At 37.4% G+C, this 24,207-nt stretch overlaps 1 protein-coding gene across 2 annotated transcripts in view; it reads right to left on the bottom strand.

Moving 5' to 3' along the window:
- MCTP2 (multiple C2 and transmembrane domain containing 2) overlaps window positions 1-24,207 on the bottom strand; it is a 196,192-nt gene that overhangs the window by 137,255 nt on the left and 34,730 nt on the right. For both annotated transcript variants that reach the window (XM_025391701.1, XM_025391702.1), the window contains exons 4-7: window positions 15,233-15,375; window positions 14,380-14,456; window positions 13,735-13,846; window positions 9,531-9,566 (exon numbers count right to left, since the gene is read on the bottom strand). In XM_025391701.1, the coding sequence (XP_025247486.1) occupies window positions 9,531-9,566; window positions 13,735-13,846; window positions 14,380-14,456; window positions 15,233-15,375 (368 nt within the window). The remainder of the gene's footprint in view (window positions 1-9,530; window positions 9,567-13,734; window positions 13,847-14,379; window positions 14,457-15,232; window positions 15,376-24,207) is intronic.

Genomic DNA, 24,207 nt, shown 5'->3' with positions numbered 1-24,207 from the left:
AGCTGGCCAAATGAGCTTTGCAGACCCGGGGTGGGGGTGGGAGGGAAGGGAGTATATAAAGTACATCTCACTGCACCTGGGACCCAGGAGGGGTTCAATAACTTAACTCTTATTACCTTTGCTAAATTATATTACAACCACTCATACATACCTTAGAGGAAAAAGGCAAATGTCCTGTTATAAGTTGTAAATAAAGTAGTCACACTTCATTTTTTAATTTCCACTATGTAAATGTTCAAACATACACAAAGGTAAAGAGAAGAGTATAATAAACCTCCATGTACTTAATCACCAGATTCACTGTCTTGCAAATGTTATTTTACCTATACCTTCATTCTTTTCCAGTTGAAATATCTTAAAGCAAAATCCACATTTGTTTTTACGTAACAATCCCGCTATGATCACACTCAATGGCATTAACCATAAGTTGTCTAGCATGTTAAATACACAGTGCATATTCACATTTCCCTGATGGTCTCAACCATGCCTTTTTATGGCTAGTTTGTCTGAATTGGGATCCCCACATGATCCACACGCTGCATTTAGTTAGCAGAGTTCATTTACGTTGTCCGTTCAATAAGTGAAATAACACAAGCATAGGCTTCTTTATTGAAGGAGAAATAAATGGGCTGAAGAATGTAAATGGTGCTGAGCATCATTGCCGAGCAACGAATTTCTAACACTATATATTCATTCCTGTCGTCACTCACTATATCTTCCAGATCATTTAGACACCAATTTGCTCGGACACCAGTTAGTCACAATTTATCACAACAAATGGTATGTCAGTACCATAGTCATTATAGACCAGCTTACCTCATCGAACCCAGGACACTCCAAGACTCTTAATAAATGACGCAACAGTGCCACACTAGGTATTTTGACCATTTATGACAACCTTAAACAAAATACATTTAAGAAAACACATATTCCCAAACTTCATATCTGTATTAGTTCATTTTCATGCCACTATAAAAAACTGCCTGGTCGGTAATTTATAAAGGAAAGAGGTTTAATTGACTCCATGCAGCGTGGCTTAGGGAGGCCTCAGGAAACTTAATCACAGTGGTAGGTGAAGGGGAAGCAAGGCACCTTCTTCACAAGGTGGCAGGAAGGAGAAGTACCAAGTGAAGTGGAAAGAGTCGCTTATAAAGCCATCAGATCTCATGAGAACACACTATCATGAGAACAGCATTGGGAAACCACCCCCATAATTCAGTTACTTCCACCTGGTCTTTCCCTTGACAAGTGGGGATTACGGGGATTACAATTCAAGATGAGATTTGGGTAGGGACACAAAGTCTAACCATATAAATATCCATGTGACTTTTCTCTTAAAACATACACACACACACACACACACACACACACACAGGTTTCGCAGGTGGTGAGACAGAACAGAAGGGGCAAATGAGGAAATAATTTTGAAAAGAAAGAAATATCCTCTTCTCTGGTGAACAGGAGTAATTCCTTCTTACTTCACATATATACACACACACATATATATGGGAATATATGTATAGGAATATTTTAACTATTTCATAAACCTTTATTATTGAATATGTTCCATCCAGAATAATATATGATCATTACTATTGTTATTATAGTTAAAAATAATATATTCCAGATATAACATACTCAATAAAGGTTTATGAAACAGCTAAAATTAGGTAATTTTTGTATTGTTCATAAACACACACCATCACAACATATAAATAGATATATCTGCATATATGCACATATATCTACAGATATTTATATAGATATTGATATACTTCATACATTTTCTAGCTTATTAGATATATGGGCTAAAAACTTCTACCTTTAACAAAAATGAGATTTTGATTCATATATCCTGCTGCAATTCCTCCTTTTGCTTTTTTTCTTCTTAAAGTTTGATTTGCCAACCAACAAGCTAAAGCATGACCTGTCCCACGGCCATGCTTCAAAGTTCCGACAGATATATTCCTCCCTAAACACTGCAACTATTTCAAAATCCTTTTTATAAAAAAGGGAGTAATGTCCACAAAGGATCAAAGGGCATCCTACAGTCTGGCAATTGCTTAAGAAAAATGGCAGCACTTCCATGAAATATGCCCTAAAATAATTTTGCGGCTTGGTATGTCCTAATTTCAAATTGGATGTTTATCTTGGAAAGGCTTCTATCTAACTTGTCCATAAAACAGCTCCACTTAGCTCTATGAGCTCTGTGAAAATGGAATCCAAAGCTGGTTATTAAGGGGGCCTAGAGATCGGTTCCATATGGCGGAACAGCATGGGAGGGCAAGGCTGAGGACTGTATCAGGCGCGACTTGGCTGGAGCTCCTGATCTATCCACGGACACTCGTTGCATTACACCATAACATCTGGATTATTGCTTGTAATGTCCCTGGGAAATATCCACTTTCCATCAAAGCTTTTATCTATCTCAGTCGGACTTTGAACATTTTAGTATTTAACGCAGTCATGTTTGATCTGATGGACTTGCTCTCTGCTGTCCAAGATTTTTTTCTCCCCCCTCTTAAAGGGAGGGCAGGAGAAGTATTTATTGCAGAGTTCACAGATAGAAAAGAACACAAGACCTTTATTCTACTTATTACACCCCAAATATTTCTGCAAACCGCTATAAGGTTATTTCTCAAATAAAGTTTCATCTGTGATCCACACATTCTGGAGGAGGTGTGTGTACTTTAAAGAAGTCTCTTAATTACTTTAACATTTCTCTTCCATACTTGATAGGTTTGATGAGGCCTCAGACCAGGGAGTCTGGGGTCTGGGGTAGGGCCTGGGCTATCTAATGTGTGCTTCCTTGCAGAGCTGGGCTCGCAAAAGTCTTTTGTGCTCTTCAAACACCCCTTTTTCCCCCACAATAAATCAACTCATCTGCACTCACTCAGCTGAATAGCTTAGGTTTTCATGCCTGTGCCCGAGCCTATACGTGAAATTTGTCATCTTAATGCAGCCTGGAATGTGAAAGGAGAGGAGGAAATGACCCATCACAGGGGAAACCCACCCCACCTGAACTGAAACAGACACCAAGAGATAGTGAAAAGTTTTGGGGCCCTGACCCTAATTTCTCAGCAGATATAATGGATACAATACAGTACATCAGGGTTTTGTTATTTTTCTCCTTCCTCCCAAAGGATCAGACCTTTCTCTCTTCCTATGTTGATTCATTCATCTGCTCTCCCTTTCTCAGCCCCCACCTCACAGAATCCCCACCCATTCTTCTAAAACAGAAAAGTGACTTCCATCTGAGGCACACTGGCTAGTTATTAATAGTGAAAACAAGGTGTGCTATGCCACTTAGAAACATATTAACTTCTGTAAAAGAGTTTTGAACACACTAATATACTCCTTCATGACCATCGCAAGGCAGGAAGGGGAGAAACTTTGGAGTGAGACTAAAATTGTACCCAGTGGATTCAAACAGGTAGGGAATCCTCATAAGTTTCTGATCTAGGAACAAACTCTAAAAACAGTGAATGTACTGTCATTGCTGGAATACACGAAATGGACTACAGTTTGGTGGCATGTATTATTTGATGTTTTGGGCCTGGGGACAGGCTGGGGAGATAGTGATGTGAATTCCAGTATCCCAAAAGGGGAAACTTTGGCACGGCTGCAAAGGAAACTGAGGGAGGATGGACAGGTCAGCTTGGTGCCTCTTATCTGTCCCAGGCCAGGAAGAGTGGCAGAGAGGTCAGGAGGAAAGAAATCCTAAAAGGAGGGCATGAAGTCAGGAACTGGAGCCACAGCCTGTGGCCATCAAAAGCAAGATTACATTCAACTAGGTGGCACTCCAGAACTGACCATGCCAAGTAATACCCCAAAATACTCTCTTGCACATAACAAAAAACCAATGAATCAATCAATAAAGAGGACAGTAAGAAAAGGCACTGGCCAGAGCATACCTGCCAGGTGTCAAATAATGTACTGGTACTCCATACATAGTCTCACAGACAGAAGTATAAACATATCAGTGTTCCCATGGTGCCAATAAATCCCATTTTGACTCTCATTAATTGTTTTTCCTAAGTCATTATGGGAAAGTAAGTAGCCAATGGAAACAAATGCATTTAAAAAAATCAACTTGGTAAGAAAAATGAGTAAAGTCAGATTCCAACTATGTTGACCACTGCTTTGAAAACTAAAGAGAAAACATTGAGCCTGTAAAATGTTTCACTGAAATATTCCTTTCCAGCTTTTTCAACATGTAAAACTACTGTTCCTTGTCAACAGCTTTTATTGCATGACATGAGAAGATCCATACATCCATGGAACAGGCTCCCAGGGAAAATTCTTCTCTGCAGCTCCTCTCTATCATCTGAAGAGGATACTGGACCCATAAATTGTCCTACAACTATACAGAAATCCTTGCATGAGAATATAAAGAAAACCTTTTAAATTTCCCACATGTAAAAAGTCCACAGAAGTTGCAATTTATACTTGTGGATAAAAATGGTATCAGTTCCAGAGACATAAATAATCTGTGCACAATATATTAGCTATAAAAGCTTTGCATTAAATTTAATATTTTTAAATTATAAGATAAAATTATCACTCAATTTTTGTACTTAAAAATAAAAATTGGATTAAAAGAAGATTTTAAAAAATAGTTAAAGACTGCACATATCCAATGGCTCTCAGATTTTAGGACCAGGGAAATGCTTCTAATGCATTTCCTACTAATAAAAAAAAAAAAAAAAAAAAAAAAAAACAAGGAGACAAAACAACACAACAACAAAGGCCATGTGATTCAACAAGATTTTCTTTTTTCCCTGACCTGCAGGAAGCTCAAAGTTAAATGTTGGACTCATGTGCAATAGTATTAATCATCTTGTATTTCTTGAATTACTTGTATAATCCTGCTAGCCTTCACTTCTCTACTGTTCTATATCTCTTACTTAAAATACTTTATAAGCACCCCTATCCAGGGATGGGAATAGTGTGAAGCAGTGAGGTACAGGGCTCATCCTCCAGGTCCTGCAAGTGCAGGGCTGGTGCATCAGCCTGGATGCCTTTTATTTTATTATTATTATTATTTTTGAGACGGAGTCTCACTCTGTCACTCAGGCTGGGGTGCAATGGCGTGATCTCGGCTCACTGTGACCTCTGCCTCCCAGGTTCAAGCAATTCTCCTGCCTCAGCCTCCCAAGTAGCTGGGACTACAGGAGTATTTTTTGTATTTTCAGTAAAGACAGAGTTTCACCATGTTGGCCAGGCTGGTCTCGAACTCCTGACCTCAAGTGATCCACCTGACTCAGCCTCCCAAAGTGCTAAGATTACAGGTGTGAGCCACCATGCCCTGTCCCGGATGCCCTTTTATGTTTTGCACCCAGAGTACCTCTCTTGCCTCACCTTAATCCCAGCCCACCTCCATCACCTTCTGGTTAGGAGCCAGAGCCATGGCCTCCAAGGCCTGTCCTTCCTTACATCACTTGCTTTTTCTCCTACAATTCACAGCATCCTTCTTTATATCCTAGTTCTTCCCAGTGCTTCTCAAACTTGAAGGTGCTTGACAGTCACCTGGAGGGCTTGTTCAAAGATGACTGCGCCTCATTCGCAGAGTTTCTGATTGAAGAAGTCTGAGATGGGAGCCAGGACGTTGGATTTCTAACCATTACCAGCTGTGGCTGGTCCAGGGGACACACTGAAAAGCAAGCTGTTTGGAGCCCTACAATAAATAGTTTGGAGATCTTATCATATTTCACATTATTTTATCCTGAAATGTTTCCATTCATTTCATCCTCCTTCTACTTTGGGGAGGGGGAGAGGGGGAAGGGGAAGGGGAGAAGGGGGAAGAGGGGGAGGGTCAGAGGGGGAGAGGGGAAGGGGAAAGGGGAGAGGGGGAGGGGAAAGGGGAGAGGGGAAGAGGGGAAGAGAGGAGGGGGATGGGGGATGCAGATGGAGAGGGAGGGGGAAGAGAGGGAGGGGGAAGAGGGGGAGAGGGGAGGGGGAAGAGGGGAAGAAGGAAAGGGGGAAGGGGAGGAGGAAGGGGAGAGGGAAGAGGGGGATGGGGAGAGGGAGACAGGGGAGGGGGATGAAGAGGGAGGGGGAAGGGGGAAGAGGGGGAAGGGGGAAGAGGGGGGAAGGGAAAGAGGGGAAAGGAAGAGGAGGAAAGTGAAGAGGGGGAGGGGGAAGAGGGGGAGGGGAGGGGAGTGGGAAGAGGGGACAGGGGACAGGGGAGGGGGATTGAGAGGGAGGGGGAAGAGGGAGAGGGGGAAGAGGGGGAGGGGAAGGGGGAGGGGGGGGAAAAAGGTAGAGGGAGAGGTGGACAGAGAGGTGGAGACGAAGAAGGGGTCGGAGAGGGAGAGAGGAGAGGGAGAGGGGAAGGGAGATTGATTCCCTCCAAATGCTATGACTGTCCTCTCAGTGTATGTAGCCAGGTGGAAGCCAGCTGATAGGAGTGCCTAGAGAATGTATCTTGCAGAGGTCAGCCTTTGCAATAACAGACAGGAACCAAAATAAAAAAATATAAAACCAAACAGGCCAACAATCGGCACTACTAGTCAATTAATTTCATGTAGAAAAAAAAATTACGCTAGTCTAAGTCATGTTTCTTACTTTAGACAGCAGACATAGTAATATATACAACAGAGAGTCAAAAGAGAGGCTATGTAAGAGTACGTAATTATCTCAGTGAAAATTCCTCTAAAGTAAAGATAATCCATAACTAAATAGCCATTGTAGTCAGACGTAACACCTATAGATACCCAAATAATCGCAGGGGTTGTGTGGGGTGCGTGTGTGTGTGTGTGTGTGTGTGTGTGTGTGTGAGAGAGAGAGAGAGAGAGAGAAACAGAATATGTGCAGTTTCTGAACACAATCAGTAATTTGTCAAAGTCATTTTTATCATTGCTTTTTTGTCTTTATATTAGACTATTTGATATAAGGTAAATAACCACTGTTAATATTTTTTAGTTCTCGAATTGTTACACAAATTAGAAAAGAGGGAAATAAGGCTTGGAAACAAATCTGGTCACACCAAAGATTGTATATAGTAAATACATAAAGAGAACTAGGTGTCTAACTCATCTCTACTAAATCAAATTCCCAATTCTTATTTAAATGCCCATTTTAAAAGGCTTTTGCGTGAAACCTGAACTTATTTTTAAAGGCAATCTCATTGTATTTACTATATTGAAATCCAGGGCCAAATAGTAAGAAAACAGTTGAAAAAAAGAATCTACAAAGACCATTCAGGAACCTTTTGGATGATGCAAAATTATAGATGTATGGCATTAAGAAGAAATTATCTAAATAAAGTTATTATAAGAAAAAGATTCAGGTGAAAAAGCCAATGATATTTTTAGGTAGTACATTACTTAGGACTAGTAAAATTTTTAATACTCAAAGCCAAGTAATCTTCTTTATGTTAAATTATTACATAATATTAAATACAATGTGGAAATCCTAAAATAGAACCTTATAATTTAAAAATACCAAAAGATAGGCCGACCAGGGTATTTTAACTACTTTTACAGATTGCTAATCAAGTGTCTATAAAGTCTCCATGTGACTAATTTCCATAAGCCAAATCAGACACTACCTGACTTTTCTCTTTAAAACTGTACACTCTCAGAAGCAAAAAGTCAACATAATTGAAATTTCTCAGCAAAATACAACTTGCATGCCTTGAATAAGAGGATAGTAGCTTTCAAAAATTAATAAAGTGAACTTTATTTATCTAGAATTTTATTAAACATGTATACTCAGGATGGGCGTGTATTATATCCCTGAGCCCAGTGCACTGAAGTCAAATTCGAGAAACTACCGAGATGGGAAAAAAGCAAAAAAAGACAAACAGCTCAGTTCTAAGACACAACTCTGAAGTATACATATAAATACTGCTCTCCGGGATCTTCTGTTTGCTTCATATTTTTGATAACTTTATCCAGGTCGTCAACATTTTTTCTATCCCCCCTCATTCCTTTGGCCATTCTTCCATAACCTCTCCTATCCTCCCTAGACTCCAATATTCCCCAAGCTCACAATTTTTCTTTCTAGCCTTTATGTTCTTCCACAAACTGCCAGTGCTCTTCCACAGACCAAAGCTCCCTAACTAAAGATGGTTATTGATGTACAGTACCAGTGTTTTAGTGCAGGAGCAGAATCAATAAACGAGAAAATACTGCTTTGTCAGGCTTCCCCAAAGCATTCTGGGAAACTTTACTGCTTTGGGTGGTTATAGAAACTCTTAATATGGGAGAGTGAGAGCTGGGCTTTGTCCTGTGGTGAGAAATGATGTTCTTCTACCCTCTAGTGACTATAAAGGAATAAGGCAAACGTTGAAGGAATTTTTGAGATGGCTCCATGTTATTATTTCTTGAATATTAATTTTATTACTAAAAAGAAACACAGTCTTGGGAACCAAGTGAACTCATATGGCAACAAAACACCTTATGAGAATTATTTTAAAGTGTTCAAAATGCAAAGGTATATATTTTAGTAAGTATGAGTCAGAACTTTGTTTCCTGCATATTTTCAAAAGCAAAATTTAAAGTTTGCTTTCTTCTTAAGTGACTAGTAAAAGTCAGTTTAAAATTCTCTCTCTCTCTCTCTCTCTCTCTCACGGTCTCTCATCCGCATCCAAACTCCAGCCTTTGAGTTGGAAGTGCCCCCAGTTTCAAACTCCTTATTATGTAGAGAAATAAGCAACTGAGGTACAGTGACATTAGAAATCAGAGCTGGCATATCTGTATGCACATGTATGTGCGTGTGCAAATACAGGCATTCACTGAGATCATCTGTACATCTTCCGATCACACACACCACCACCACCACAATTCAGAAACTGAAGGAATAGTCTCAAAATTGCATCACTTCATAGGAATTATTTTGTGGTTATTTCTCCTTACAAAGTAGCAGTGCTGCTAAATTAAGTTATAAATACTTTTTTGTTGGGTTGATTTTTACACTAATTTTCACATTTAGTCATTTATGTTACAATTGGCTATTTTAATAACTTCATAAATTAATAATGCGTTCTTGCACCTTTTATAAATCAGACAGAATTGTATAATTGCTTAAAAAGATTCTAGCAATGTAAAAAATAAAAAATCAGCAATTCATGAGAAAGCTTTAAAGAAAATTTTACTGAAGATATAAATGGCTTTTTCAAAAGACACTAAAGAGACTTAAAAAGTATACCACATATTTCTTTCAATCTTTACATTGCTCCTACAACACCGATGCTAGTTTCCATCTCATGGCAAATAACTTCCTAAAGGGACTAAATCTAACCATGCTAAACTCTAAATAATCCAAGCTTAATGAAGTGTAACACTCTAACATGGCCAGTACATATAAAATGTCACCACTAAAACAAGAGTCAGCTCAAACATCTGGCAACACCCTTATTAAATAAAATTTTTAAAGGAAGGTTGTTTTCTTATTCATAACAGCAGAAAGAGGAAAATAATTCTGTTCGACGTAAAGGCTGGGTAATATCTATCGTGTAGTCATTTGTGTTTGCTACAAAGACAAAGTTTTTAACCAAATGATCTAAAGAAAAAAAGTATATTTACCTTGCTGGCACTTAATCGCTTCCGATTTGACCAACGCTAAAGATTGTGTCCGTGGAATGGTGAAAATGGCAAAATAAAACAGAAGAAAATAGAATCATTATCAATGTAATTATATTATGTTAGATGGTCCAGGTTACATTCAGATAATTAATATTCAAGTTCTGAGGTTACAGAGAAAGCACATATGAGGAAGAAAATAGAAACAACATCAAAAATCACATGTATGTGCTGTGTTATATCATTTTCTCTAAATATTCAGTATGAAAAAGCAATGACATAAAAATGCTGTTCAATCTTTGGAAGTACATTTTTTAAAATTATCTTAAAACAACATATTTTTCTCTCTAAAAAAATAGAAAGGTTTCTTCTGCTTGAAATACTCAGATATTATAAAAATGTTTGAGAAATTCATGACTACTGATAGTTGATGTTTAGGTTTCCATAGTTTTAGATGCTAGAAAAAAATAATTCCATTTACTTTGAGTAAATCTCAGGATTCAAAACAATAGAAAAAATATGAATAAGTATTGCATAATTAAGAAAATGTGCTAATGCAGTATCTAAGGAAAAGGAAAAAAAATTCTAAATAGCAAGAAACTTCACCACTGTTCTCTTTTGATCTCTCTTCTGTCATGCTAAGGCTGCTGAATTTTGTCTACAAATTCTCTCCGAGCAAAACTCTCTCATTACTCCTATCACCATTCAGTACTGCAAAGCTCTACTCTGGCTGGTTAACCAGCTAACCGTTTGTTACAACTTGGATCCATTTGGGAGATTACAACTCAGTTATAAACCTAATTGAGCAGATCACAAAATTTACTATTTTTCCTAAGAAAAAAATACCTTTAGGTAAATGACCAGTCCACTTTGCCAATATGTCTTCCCAATACATTAGAAACCAGAAAATTAATAGTCTTCAGGGGAAATCCACTTACACTGCATTGACCAGCAACTAGAAATGTTGGTACAGAAATGACTGAAAAATATTCTTCATTAATTACATGTCCCCCAGTGAAATTGTGAGTTCAACATTCAGCATACAACAGAGTTATAGGTACTATTATCTGGATATTAATATTGGGGTTTTTTTTTTTTTTGTATTTTCCTGAAATAGTGACAGATATTTTCACCCAAACCAACCACCAAAATTAATTACCATCTTTTAGGTACACAGGACTATTTAGGCCCTTTGACATACAGGAACTCATTTGATTTTTTTTTAACAATTATATAAAACAAAGCATGTAAATAAATTAATGGAAAATGACTATTATTATTCACTTCCTACAATACTACCAAATACCATATATTGAGTGTCTCTACCCAATTCCAAGCACCATATTTGATAATTTTGATATTAACCCTATAAAACACTCTTTTTATCCTTGTTTCACATATGAGGAAACTATAGCTTAGAGAGATTAAATAATTCTTTGAATTAACCAGACCACTGGTGGATCTAGGATTCAAACCCAGGCAGTCTGAGAACAGAGCCCAAAATTTTAGCTACTATATTTTTTCCTGTTTTTGCCATGAAAAAGAACACAGAGCATGTTTGTTAGCCTTCTAGCCAATGTCTTCCCTTCTGCCTGCACCATTCTCATATACATTTAAGTCCCTGGACACAAGAGTAAATTCATAAACATTTTGCACATACTGAGATTTTTGTCAGCTTGGTTCTAAAGCAACAAAGGCTACCTCAAAGATGACTGGAAGAAAAACGGGTTAAAAAACTGAGATTTTAAACTGAAATCTCTCCACCAGAGTTTAAATTAAAATGGAAATTTATGAACAAATTATCTCACCTAAATAATCTATTGATTTCCAGTCCCAAATGCTAGTCATTCTCACTTAAAATCCCAATATAAAAAATCTCTTTAAATAGTAACTCAAACTCAATGAAAAGAACAAAGATTCTGATAATCTATGTTACCCTAAGGGCTCCCAATATGCACCGTTAGCTGAATAATCACACATGGCCCAGAATAAATTATTCCTCAATTAATTTTCTTTGATCAAATATATAAATGGAAAAAAACTATCAATCAGAAGAAAGTAGGCAGTTTTCTATTTTCCATTATATATATGTTATATATACGCATATTTATCTCCATATGTACATGTATATAGATATTCATATATGTGTGTATACGTATATGTATATATGGATCCATATATATGTGTATATAGGTGTGTATATACATGTATTCACATATATACACACACATATATATCTCCATATTCATAAATATGGATATAAAAATTCACAAAGGTAGCTATATGAATTGCAGCTATTTTCACGGAGAAATCAACTACCTTTACAAATCCAACTTGAATAAATATGGATATGGAGATAAATATATATGTGTGTGTATATATATGGAGATATATATGCGTTTATATATAAATATATATGCGTATATATGGGGATAAATATATATGTATGTGTATATATATGGAGATAAATGTATGTGTATATATGGAGATAAATTCATGTATATATGGAGATAAATATATATTTGTGTATATACAAGATAAATATGTGTGTGTGTACATATATATGGGAATAAAAATATATTTGTGTGTGTATATATAATCAATATATTGTACACTAGGCTTCTGCCAGACAAAGACAAAAGAAAATAAGGAAGCACATGAGTGAGCAGACAGACATTCTGACAAAGTCTTCAACATGGGAGGTGGGGAGTCAGAGGAAACCAAGCCTACACTGAGAGGAAACTGTGGCTATTCTTAAGCCCTGAAAAGATCGTCTCTTTGAGATCTTTTACAAAAACAACTCCAAGCTGTGTCTAGTATTAACTGTTCTGCAATTTGAAATAAATTGAAACTAAAATGGCGTTATGTTAAAACTCCAAATTCTGACAATATTAAATATCTTTTAAGTGCCAATATTATTGCGAAACATAATCTAATGTGCTATAGAAAAATTCACAAAGGCAGTCATTTGAATATGCAGCTATTTTCACGGAGAAATCAACTACCTTTATAAACCCCACTTGAATATATAAGAAAATTTTTGAAGATATCAGCTGGCAAGTTGTCAACCATGTGACAAATAACTATTTACATTACATGCTATAACCTGGCCCCCAGCTCAAGTCACCGGTCACCTACTGTATCACTGACACTGAACCCAGAGTCACAGATGCAGCAGCAATGCTGTGAAGATGAAGAAGAAACTAAAGAAAATCCCTCCTTCTTTAGGTGGGGTGAGAAAAAATACTTTTATTTTCAACATTAATTTAAGACATTTTAACATTAAAATCTCTCTTTTGTTGAGGTCCCAAGTGCCAACAGTGCCACTTTTGAAAAAGAAGTAATAAAAGGAATTCAAATTAAAAATAGCAGATATTTAGTTGAATCTTTGAAAAGGCAACTGAAAAGGCACACTACAGTTTTCTTACTGCTTTAAACTATCTTCTACAAGTTTACTAGTAAATCAATCATGATTTTCATCACAAAAAACTACAACTAAAAGCATAAGTGATATCAAAAGAAAAATATTCTCCTCTCCTACCCCACTGCCTCAATTCAAGAAGCATTACTGGAGACCTAATTATAAATAGGCTTCATATTTTTATATTGGATTATAAACATGCTAAATGATAACACATCTTAAAAAACAGGTATTTTAATTGGCTTTAAAAATACTTTTCAAATAAGTCATAATCAAAGATGCTTTTGTTCTAATATAGCCTTAGATATAATCCCAAATAAAATAAGATTATGATTTGTATCCATATTTTTGCTTATAAGAAGAGTCCCAATCATACTGTGACAAAATCTAATGCTTCACTGATGTAACAGACCTCTTTGATAGGTACTATATCAACTAGAAATTTGCAGGTACTAGACCAGAGAACATTAAAATTTGTATCTTCCCAAAAGAACTCCCAATGGAAAACTTGGTAGCTAAAAGTGAAAGAAGAAACCAAAATGCTGCAAATGTAAGCCTGATCATCTTAATAATATAAAAGAAATAATTCCTTAACCAATTTCCTTTCTGGTGCCTTAAAGAGCATTGTATTAAAAAACAGATATTTTAAGACTCCATAAAATGTTGAACCCTCCTAAAATAATTGCAAATATATCAGTCATCTGCTAGCTATCAAGGGACAATTGCAATGAGCCACTTCAAAAGGACAAAATGAACGGTTTCAAAAGAACAAAAGGTCCCACTTACATGTCTCTTGAAATCACCCTGTTTTACCACTAGGTTCAAATTTAAGACGATCACTCCCATGTCATCTTCTAAACTGTTTGGATCTTCCAGTTTTAAAATATGTTCAGTTGTTCTACAACCAAAAAGCAACAAACAATGCTACCACTTATTGACAGGACTATATTGACCTACACGCAACAAGAGCTTATGGCAAAAGTCTCCTACCTCTGAATAAGGATTAGACACAATGTTAAGAAAGCACAAAATTTAGTGAAAATAAAACAGTAATATTCAGAGTAGAGAAACTGGCGTTGCTTAATTCAACAGTTGGTTAAATGATCCCCCTCCCCTAACACCCAAATAAAACGTAAGCACTTGTTTTAATTTTAAGCTATGTTAATGAAACTGAATACTAACAAATCAAAGTATGAAATTCAATACACACTTTAGAATGCATTATAAAATACTTAACATCTGACTAATGTATTTGGCACCCAGAAAGCAAAAATCCTTAAAAATACACTGAGAGTTATAACACTTTAAAGCTCTCTTTCATTTGTTTAGATATGTTGTTTTTGTCATTTGACCTCAACAAGCACCATTTAACATTATCGTGAGTTCCCTCTAAAATTCATCAATAACAATTAAAAAGTAAAAATACTGTACCTGTTAAGCTCAAGATCACTGAGAATTACAAATGCAGACCCCATGAAATCAGATGTGGTTAAATCACGATCATACACCTACAAAGAGGACAGAGGTCAATTATCACATTATTATGGTAAACCAACCGAGTTTATCAAATTATTAACAAATACAATAGGTTGGAAATTTTGAAATCAGTCTTTCAGATCTTGAAATACTTTGCATAGTATAGTTAAAGAGAAATTTAGTCAAGCCAACGCAGAGAACAAAATTACTCAATCTTGTCCATTTTGCCTGCTATGATCAAAATAACAGCAATAATTTCTTTTAAGGCAGTATTTATATCCATCGAAATGTTATGCACAATGGACCACTCTCTGTAGTTTAAATAGTCTGTCATTAAAATTTAATATTTTCCACAGTGAGCAGATCTGCCAATTAAATAGAAATTTGCTAAATTTTCTATAGCAATCTCATCCTGCACTCAACTCATGCAGTTTTAACCCAGATGTTGTAGCAATTGATGCTTACAACTGGTGGCTTGAAGCTCTATTAAGTATAAAGATATTCCTAATGAGAAAGGCTTTAGTACTTGTCGCCACTGCAGTACCAGTAATAATTCTTCCACATTTGGTAGACTGAAATACAATTAATGTAGATATTATTTTCACTCTAATTTTCACTGGAGTGTATCTCATTGATCGAAGAGAAACATACAGTTTCAACAAATAGTATAAGGAATTTCTTCTATATTATTATTTTAATCTGTCCTAATAAAAGAATTAATTTGGCAAGTTCACATCTAAGAGGACATGAGAAATTGCTGAGAAATGTCTTTAATAAAGGAGCATATTTGAAAGCCATCTGTGATTACCTTCACACGTAGCTTTTGATCAAGGCTTTGTATTGGCAATACCACTATCTCATCCCATACTGGGTTCAAGTTCTTATATATGACTTTACTTTTGTACAGTGTCTTCCCATTCAGCTTAAATTTCACATAAGGATCACTTGTGCCTTTAAAAGAAAAAGAAAACAAGATAGAATTTTAAAATACATGTAAAAGCCTGGGACCTTCACTAAATAAAGATCCTTTCCCCACTCCCCAGGCTAATGTCTCCCTGCACAGAGATTAAAGGCCTCGGAGGTGGAGGACAGAGGGAGATATGAAACAGTTTGGGATAAATGAATAATATTTTTTTCCCTTTAGTGGTAGAATATAAACGGGCTCCTTGAGTAGTTTTTGTTTCGTTTCTTTGTTCGTAGGTCACCCCTATACTAGTCACAAAAATTCAAGAAGTAAAATCTAGCAGCACCAGCTAACAGGGTCAGAAGTCCTAGGGAGAAGCCCACCCCCTCGTAGGAACCGCAGCAAGTCAGTGCAAAGTGAAAGAAATCAGTTTCAAACATTTAGCCAGATGGCTGATTCAACAGAATCCTGTACTTGAAAATATAATCATAATAAATAAATATCTGGAATCACTGGCTCAAAAGATGGCACGTTGGGGCTACAAGTGAAACTGCAGGCGTAGAGATTAAATTGACAAAGTTGCCATTCTTTGCTGCCTCCCCGCACCTGCACTAAAGCAGCCAACATTGTCTGAGCCAGGCCAGCTGAACTCCACACCAGCCAGGCCCTCAGCTGGCCTCAGCGCTGACACCGCTGACCTGCCCAGCTCCTCCCCGGGAGCTTTGAAACAGACGCCAAAAGAAATGAATAATGTCCCTCCAGTCACTCTGCCCAAAGCAAAAAGAAGGGCTGATGGCAGACCCTCCTCCACACTTTTCAGATCAATGCAAGTAAAAAAAAAAAAAAATGCCTGCAAAACATAATACATGAATTATGTATTGTGCGTGTGTTACATGCGTGTGCGTCTCATGATACAACGCTTGGAATACACTTGTTCATTACTACCTAGTAAGTGGTGGATGAAGAAGGCACAAATGAATGAGCAACCAATGAGGAGCTAAATGAAGGCCAGCTGATAACGCTACAAAGAAAGAAAATCTGATTTGGGGAGTTATGATTCTATAGCTAATTTTGAAACACAGCAGTGAATAAGCATACAAAGACCAACAGCCCGGTCTGTTCACTGGGATCTCCCCTGTGCCTTGGACAGTACCCAAGACAGGCCCCCAGAATATTTATTGAAATGAAGTGCTGATATCAACATCAAGCCAATATAGTCTAGGAATATCACATCAAAAATTAATTAGGCTACTCTATCACAACATTTATCAAATCATTAATATCCATCATGCATTACACTTCATTCTTTTCTTTTTTCAGCTCCTTTTATTATTTCCATTTAACTCCAGTACTAAAAATTACAGAAAATGGAATGCACTACATTTCCCAGCTATTTGAACTGAAATAAACATCGCTACAAAGTAAAATAGCAGCCATGGTTTAAAAGCCTTACTAGATTAAGTAAGGCACGATTTTGAGAAGTCAGCCTTGCAGTATTGCCAGGGTACTAACTTTAAACAAAAATTAAATTAGCTGCAAATATATACATATACATAGTCAAATCTCACATTTTAAGTTTGGTAACATAGGAGTGGAAGCCCATCAGTCTTTATTTTAAACTTGGGCATGCACATGCACATGCATGCGCACACACGCACAGACATGCACACACACCGTGTTCAGGGGCAGTTCTGAGAACAGCAAAAATGAATGCATTCACAGCCATTCAGAGAAATGCTCACTAGTGAGAGTGCAATCGCCCACCCCCTCCCTCCTACAGCAGAAGAGAACACCTCTGGCGAGGCAGACTTTAACAATCATTCTGATATATATATATAAAAAAGTGGGGGAAAACTATAATAAAAAGAGGCCTTTAATTAAATGAAATTGCCACTCTGGGATCAGGCCTTCATGCTTGTCAGCGTACTCTCAAAATAAACATCTCAAAACTAGGCCTCAGTGGTGTCAGTTTCTCACAGGCAAGGCATACTGGGTAATCCCCAGGCATCTTGACAGCTACATAATGTTCAAACTGTTTCACGGGTGAATGGCGGCAGTTGCGTGAAAGAAAATATTAATGTCTGGAATTAATAGAAAAAGGGACCGGGGTTTACAAAGCCAAACAAGGAAAGAGGGTGTCAAGTTAGTGCCGCATTAATTGTTAGGGAAAATTTGAGAGAAGGGGGAGCACATTGTGATTTTTCTCTCTGAGCCTAAGTGCCTCACTGTCAGGGAAGTGACATCTCAACTAGGCAGCTTCTGAAAAGGGGTCGGCCACTCAGGAACGCAACTCCCAGATTATACAAATGATGAGATGACACCTGAATGGGTGGACTTTAACCTTGTTCACTGGGAGCTTCAGACACAATGAGGGTCTTGTGGTAGTGTGGTATTCGGCGAGGAGAATGAAGCCAGGAGTCCAAAGACAGTGCCTCCATTCTGGGACCGTCACCAGTTCTGCCATGTGGACCTGATGGAGTCCCTCAGCCTCAAACGTAGACTATCAGGATGTTAAGCATTCATGGCCCTAGTGTCCTGCTCCATTCCAAACACACAACAGTACATATATATACACATACATGTATCTATATACATACATATATATGCGCATATATATATGTTAAGCAAAACTAACAGCCAGTCATCAGTCCTCTAAAAATGCTGCACCCACTTCCCTTCCTAACGACCACATGTGACAGCCCTTGTTTCTACTCCTGCCCACTGACACTACGGGTCATCATGTCTCCCTCGATGCTGCATCTGTCAGGCATGCTAATGAGCCACAAACAGCTTCCAGCCATTTCCGAGTGTGGCTCCGTGCTGAGCACTCCAGGAGGTTACAAGGTGCATCCAACCCAGATCTTGCTCTTCTTCACCTAAGGGGCAGCAGGCAACCCAGACATATAAAACAAAGTTCAAGAAGGAAGTGTCCCAACAGAAGTGAACCTGGGAATGATAATGGCTCATAGGCGGGGAAGATTAGTTCTAGCTGGAGTACCAGTGGAGACTGCAATAAAGAAGATGGGAGTGGAAATATGGGTGGATCAGAACAGGCAGAGAAGGAGGTCATTCCAGTAGGAGGCATCTGCTCTAAAAGCGAAGGAGGAAAGGAGACTCAAAATGACTAGAGTGGTGTGGTGCCGAGCATGCATTTTAATCTATCCAGAGATTAAGGGAAGAACATACAATGAGAAATAAAGTTGTAAAAAACAGATGAGTCAGAGGCCCAAGTAGCCTATAAAGGCAAAATAAGGAGTTTAGTTTATAATCTGTAATAAATACAGGTGTTTGTACTCTTTTCTTTTTTTTTTTAATTTTTAAGAAAAGTAATAGATGCACACAACTGTGAAAGGGATGAAAAGAAAAATCTCTACTCTAGTACTCTTCATTGATTCTCACTTGTCTAATATACCCACCATATATAGTTTCTTGGGCATTTTACAGGAAAAAAAAATGGAATTGTTTTTAGTGGACTCATGCTTTCAGTTACCATTCCTTGGAGCTCTGCTCATACCAGCAATATAGATCAACTGTTTTTTAAAAAACTAACCGAATACATTTTCATGGTATTGTGTTAGTTTATGTAATTAGTTACTAAATAATGGATATTAATATCTTTTCCAATTTTATTAACTAGTATAAACAATACTGCAATAGGCATCCTTCTATAATTATCTTGGAGTCCGTAAGCGATTATATTCAGAGGAAAATTTTAACAATGAAACTGCTGGAGAAATGAATATGAATGGCCCACGGTTTTGTCTTTTGCTTATGGATTTAAATGAGCCCCTTCATTATGGAAATCAATCAACCATTGACTATAAGTCTCGTCAGAATTTGTTTAGACTTACGTGATTTCTGGCAATAAGTGATTTTCATTTTTATTTCATCAAATTTACCTAAGTTGTATTTATGGCTTTGTAGTTTAACATCCTGTTTAGAAGCAATGTTATACAAAATTTTAAATTAATTCAGCTATGTTTTCTTCCACTGATTTTATAGTCTTTTTTTTTTTTTTTTTTCCTCACCACTTAAGCCTTTAGCTCATCTGGAATTATTTTAATACGAAGAGGGAAGGAAATTCAGGTTCACTCACGAGCAGCAGGCTAAAGTGTTCAGAGCCAAGATTTAGAAATATAAATCTGACAGCAGCTTATAATTTAGAATAAAGAAGAAAGAGGGTAAAGCTAGGAAACCTGGTAGCTGAGAAAATATAGCAACAGAGAGTTGAGGACTGAGGAGAAAGCTGGGACCAAACCACAAGAAGGACCTACTCACGGTTTCAGAAAATGCCCTAAAAGCACTTCCATAGAACTTCATCTCGAGAGACACTCCATGGACGGGAGAGGGTATGTGATCTAAACCATTTTTAAAAAGCTGCTTACTATTTCCTAGCCTAGAACTTTCATAATATAGAGTAAAATATTAAACTATGTTAAGAAATGAAGTACAAATAACAGGCTGGATACAGTGACTCATGCCTATAATCCCAGTACTCTGAGAGGCCAAGGCGGGAGGATCACTTGAGGCCAGGAGTTTGAGACCAGCCTGAGTGACACAGTAAGACCCCATCTCCACCGGGGGGGAAAAAAAAAAAAAAATTAGCTGGTTGCGGTTGCATGTGCCTGTGGTCCTAGCTACTCAGGAAGCTGAAGCAGGAGAATTGCTAGAGCCCAAGATTCAGAGTTTACCATGAGTTAAGATTATGCCACTGCACTATAACCTGGCTAACAGAGCAAGACCCTGTCTCTCTAAACAAACAAAATCAAAAAACACCTTAAACTTTTCTATTCCATATTTTACAAATTTATTTAAATATAGAAAACATTATTTGGACCACCTGTGAGTATATTATGAAATTTCTCCAAATCAAAGCTCCTTTGGAAGGTAAGATTAATGACCAGAGATGCCTAATATGCCTGGTAGATGGATTATACTTATGTGATGAATGGATGATTAAATTTTGAAGTTAGATGGACATGGTGAATTAAAGTCCCCGACCTTCCTTTTACTAACTATAAAACTGTGGGCCATTTACTCAGTTTCCTTATGCTGTAATATCTTCACTTGTGAGATAGAAAACTATCAACTTCAAGGGATCATTTTGAGAACTGAATGATCCAACATACTTCAATGATAGCAGGCTTCGGCCACCTGCTGAGAATGCCTCACGAGTGCTATTTTTAGTATTACTACTGAAGTTATAAAGGGGAAGAGTGTATGGCAATGCATGTAGCAGTAATTAAATATTCATTTATTTTACTTTAATTTTCCAAGTTAACGTACACTAATTTGTTTCTATAGTATTTCTTCTATTGCCACCTCTAAAGGTGTGAAATTTACATCATCTTCTCTTAAGTTTGACAGAAAATTCCTTATCTTACTTCTCGCAGGGATTCTGCGTGATTTGGGAATATTTCTATAAAATAATCTGAGCTGTCCTAGAAGGAAAGAGCTGTACAAAAACTAAAAATCACTAAGTCCTCATAAGGACTGGCTACTTCCTTTCCTACTGCTGTATTCACTGAGAATTTCAGAGTACTTTGGAGATACAATTGATAAAAATAACAGGCAGCTCAGTAAGGACCCATGGCAACTCAAGTCATCATCAGGAAATAGTCACCCAGAACTATAGCATTTGAAGATTTTGTTCTCCTCTTGATTTTTCTTATCATTTTTAGGAACTCTTGCCACCTTGAGAGTGCTACTGAAGAACATGGCTGGTGCCAATACAAATGGTGAATACAAACAGTCAATATCACATTGAATGGCTCAAGAACAATTGTAATATGCAAATAAAATGAACCTCTAAAATTCAGCTCTAATTACAAACAACTTCTCTTTGCTTTTTTTTGATATAACTCATGGCAATGGTAAAAAAAAAAAAAAAAAAAAAAAAGAAGGAAGTTTTTAAAAAAGAAAAAAAATTCCCATCTAGAAAAGCTTAATATGCTGATATGTACTTGGACTTTACATGCTTAAATGTACATATACACACACTTATCACAAAAAGGGATCAGTCTTTATACAATATCATTTACCTGCTTTCTTCAATTAATAAAACATCAGAATCCTTATATACCTTTTTCTGAGACAGAGTCTTGCTCTGTGGCTCAGGCTGGAGTGCAGTGGCAAGATCTCAGCTCACTGCAACCTCCTCCGCCTCCTGGTTTCAAGCAATTCTCCTGCCTCAGCCTCCCAAGTAGCTAGGATTAAAGGTGCCCACCACCAGGCCCAGCTAATTTTTGTAGTTTTAGTAGAGACGAAGTTTCACCATGTTGGCCAGGCTGGTCTCGGACTTCTGACCTCGTGATCTGCCCATCTCGGCCTCCCAAAGTGCTGGGATTACAGGCATGAACCACCACGCCTGGCCCATAAATACATTTCTATGATTCAGTTTAATGTTCACTTTATCTGTATGTCTGTGCATATATATGTATAAACTTTCTATGTAACATTTTTTTAAAAACTAGCATTCCTAATTTGGACTAAAAATACACTGTGTTGAATACAAAAGCATTATTTGTAGGAAAAGTTTACTTACTTGCTATTAGCAAAGCATACTTGCCAAGTTATAAAATTTAGCCATGCAATTTATCCAAAAGAAATGTCTTTAGCTTGAAAAATTTTCTGATCAAATATATTTCCCGAAGTAGTTGTTTGCTCATGAAAGGAAATTATCACTATATTTTAACACTAAGTTCACATTTTGGAATATCTGATAACTTTCCTTGGGAGAGCTTAAGATTTCAAATTCAAGTCAGTAATTAAATTATTTACCAGCTCTTTAGGGATACTGAGCTACATATATAAAACTCCAATGACAAAAGTCATATTTGGAAACATACAAAAAGTATATATTTTAAATTTTTTATCTAATAGGGTAAGAGTAATAAGTGACTATTCTATTTATACACATCCATTTATAGTCTTCTGAATATATACACATATTTAGGATCTTCTCTTTTTCTTGGGAAAAGAATCATGCCTGAGCTTCTTTTAGATGGAATCTCTAAGTTCTGACTTTGACACCAGAAAATATAAAAATAAAAAAGTTGTGTCTAAGTTTTGAACAGGTGCTTCTGGCCTCTCACAGTAGAGCTGAGCTATCAGCCTAGTGCGGCACTTTTAACTGACCTCTTCAGAAACCCTAATGGACATTATGGAAATTTACAGGACATTTTTCCTCAGCCATCTGAGAAAGAAGGATTTTCTCCTGTGCAGAGAAAAATCTATACTACTTCAGATAGTGGTAGATTCAAAGCTAGCAGAATTCCAAGCCAGTGGTTTTATCCACCAAAACAAACAGAACATGCACATTCCAAGGTTTATCACGGCCCATTATCTTTCTTTTGTAGATAAGGGCCACATGCTTCTCACAGCCGTTTTTGATACCAACCATAGAACAGTTTCTTCCCCAATCTTCTACTGGCCTTCCTGTCTGTTTTGCCATTTAGCACACTCTGATTGAACTATTCCCGAACTTCTCTCCCAAATACGATTGACTTCCTTCCTCTAAATGGACCTGCCACATATTGGCACCTTGGGCAAGGTCTGTCCACGGACAGACCCTGAGTTGCAATAGCTCCAGGCAATTTATCAAAGTCCAATTTACTGGAAGAATTTCCAATGACCAATATATAGTAAAATCAATGACCTGAAATTCTCAATGTTACTAAAATTTGTTTAACTAATTTTAAAGTTTATAGCAACTCACAGAGGATAAACAATGAGACATAGGGCAGGTCTAAGAACTGGGGAAGAAGGTCCTCCTGGGTCTTCGGATTCTTCGCAGCACCACAGCCCCCATGAACTCCCTCAGTCCCACCCCATACCATCCCAGACCTCCACATACCTCCCCTGCCTTCCCCTACTCTCAGTCCCTCCCCCACCTCTTCCCCTAGCACCTTCCCTTTTTCTCTCCTTACACTTGCCCTTTGTGGGTCTGCAGCTTAAGCTATGAGATATTCAGTCTCTTCTATCATTTACTGTTTTGACTTGACACAAATTAAATATTCTTTAAAATGCTGTTTTGGTTTTGTCTTTATAACCCATCAACTAAGATGACCCAGAGACTTTCAAAAGCCATTTTTAAAAGTCCCCATCCAATATTTTTAAGAATATCAATAGTCATAACTTTATAAATAGAAGAAGAAAAGCATTGTCAATATATTAACATGATGAATTCAGTAATTTCAGTGAATTGGTCATTTGGTTGAATACATGATTGAACTAATTGGCTTTTGGCAAACTGGTCATTAAAAACATATGCCTGCACTGGGTGTGGTGACTCATGCCTGTAATCCTAGCACTTTGGGAAGCCGAGGCAGGTGGATTGCTTGAGCTCAGGAATTCAAGACCAGCCTGGGCAACATGGCAAAATTCACCTCTACAAAAAATACAGAAATTAGCCAGGCATGGTGGTGCGTAGCTTTTGTCCCAGCTACTTGGGAGGCTGACATGGGAGGACTGCTTGAGCCTGGGAGGCAGAGGTTGCAGTGAGCCAGGACTGTACCACTGCACTCCAACCTGGGCAACAGAGTGAGACCCTGTCTCAAAACAAGCAAACACACACACACACTCCCATATGCCTGTATCCCTATTTTTGGTCACGCAAAAAAGGGTATGAATTTCGGCTTAGAGACCTCATACATGGTTGTCCCTGTAACACGAAAAAAGGAGGGCCCCATGTAAAGTTAGAATAAGGCATGACAACATAGAAAAAAGGGACAGAAGAGGCAGCAGCTAGAATACTGCAATAAAAAGAGCTAGAAAGGTTTAGAGGAGAAAAAAATATAAGAAAGGAGTAAGCCAGAGAATCAATGAATACAGTTGCTTAGAATCTCTATAAGGGGTGAAGTCTACAAGGCCTATATGCA

This window comes from Theropithecus gelada, chromosome 7b, assembly GCF_003255815.1.
Source record: "Theropithecus gelada isolate Dixy chromosome 7b, Tgel_1.0, whole genome shotgun sequence".
NCBI classification, from domain to species: Eukaryota; Metazoa; Chordata; class Mammalia; order Primates; family Cercopithecidae; genus Theropithecus; species Theropithecus gelada.
This window is presented reverse-complemented; position numbering and strand designations above follow the sequence as displayed.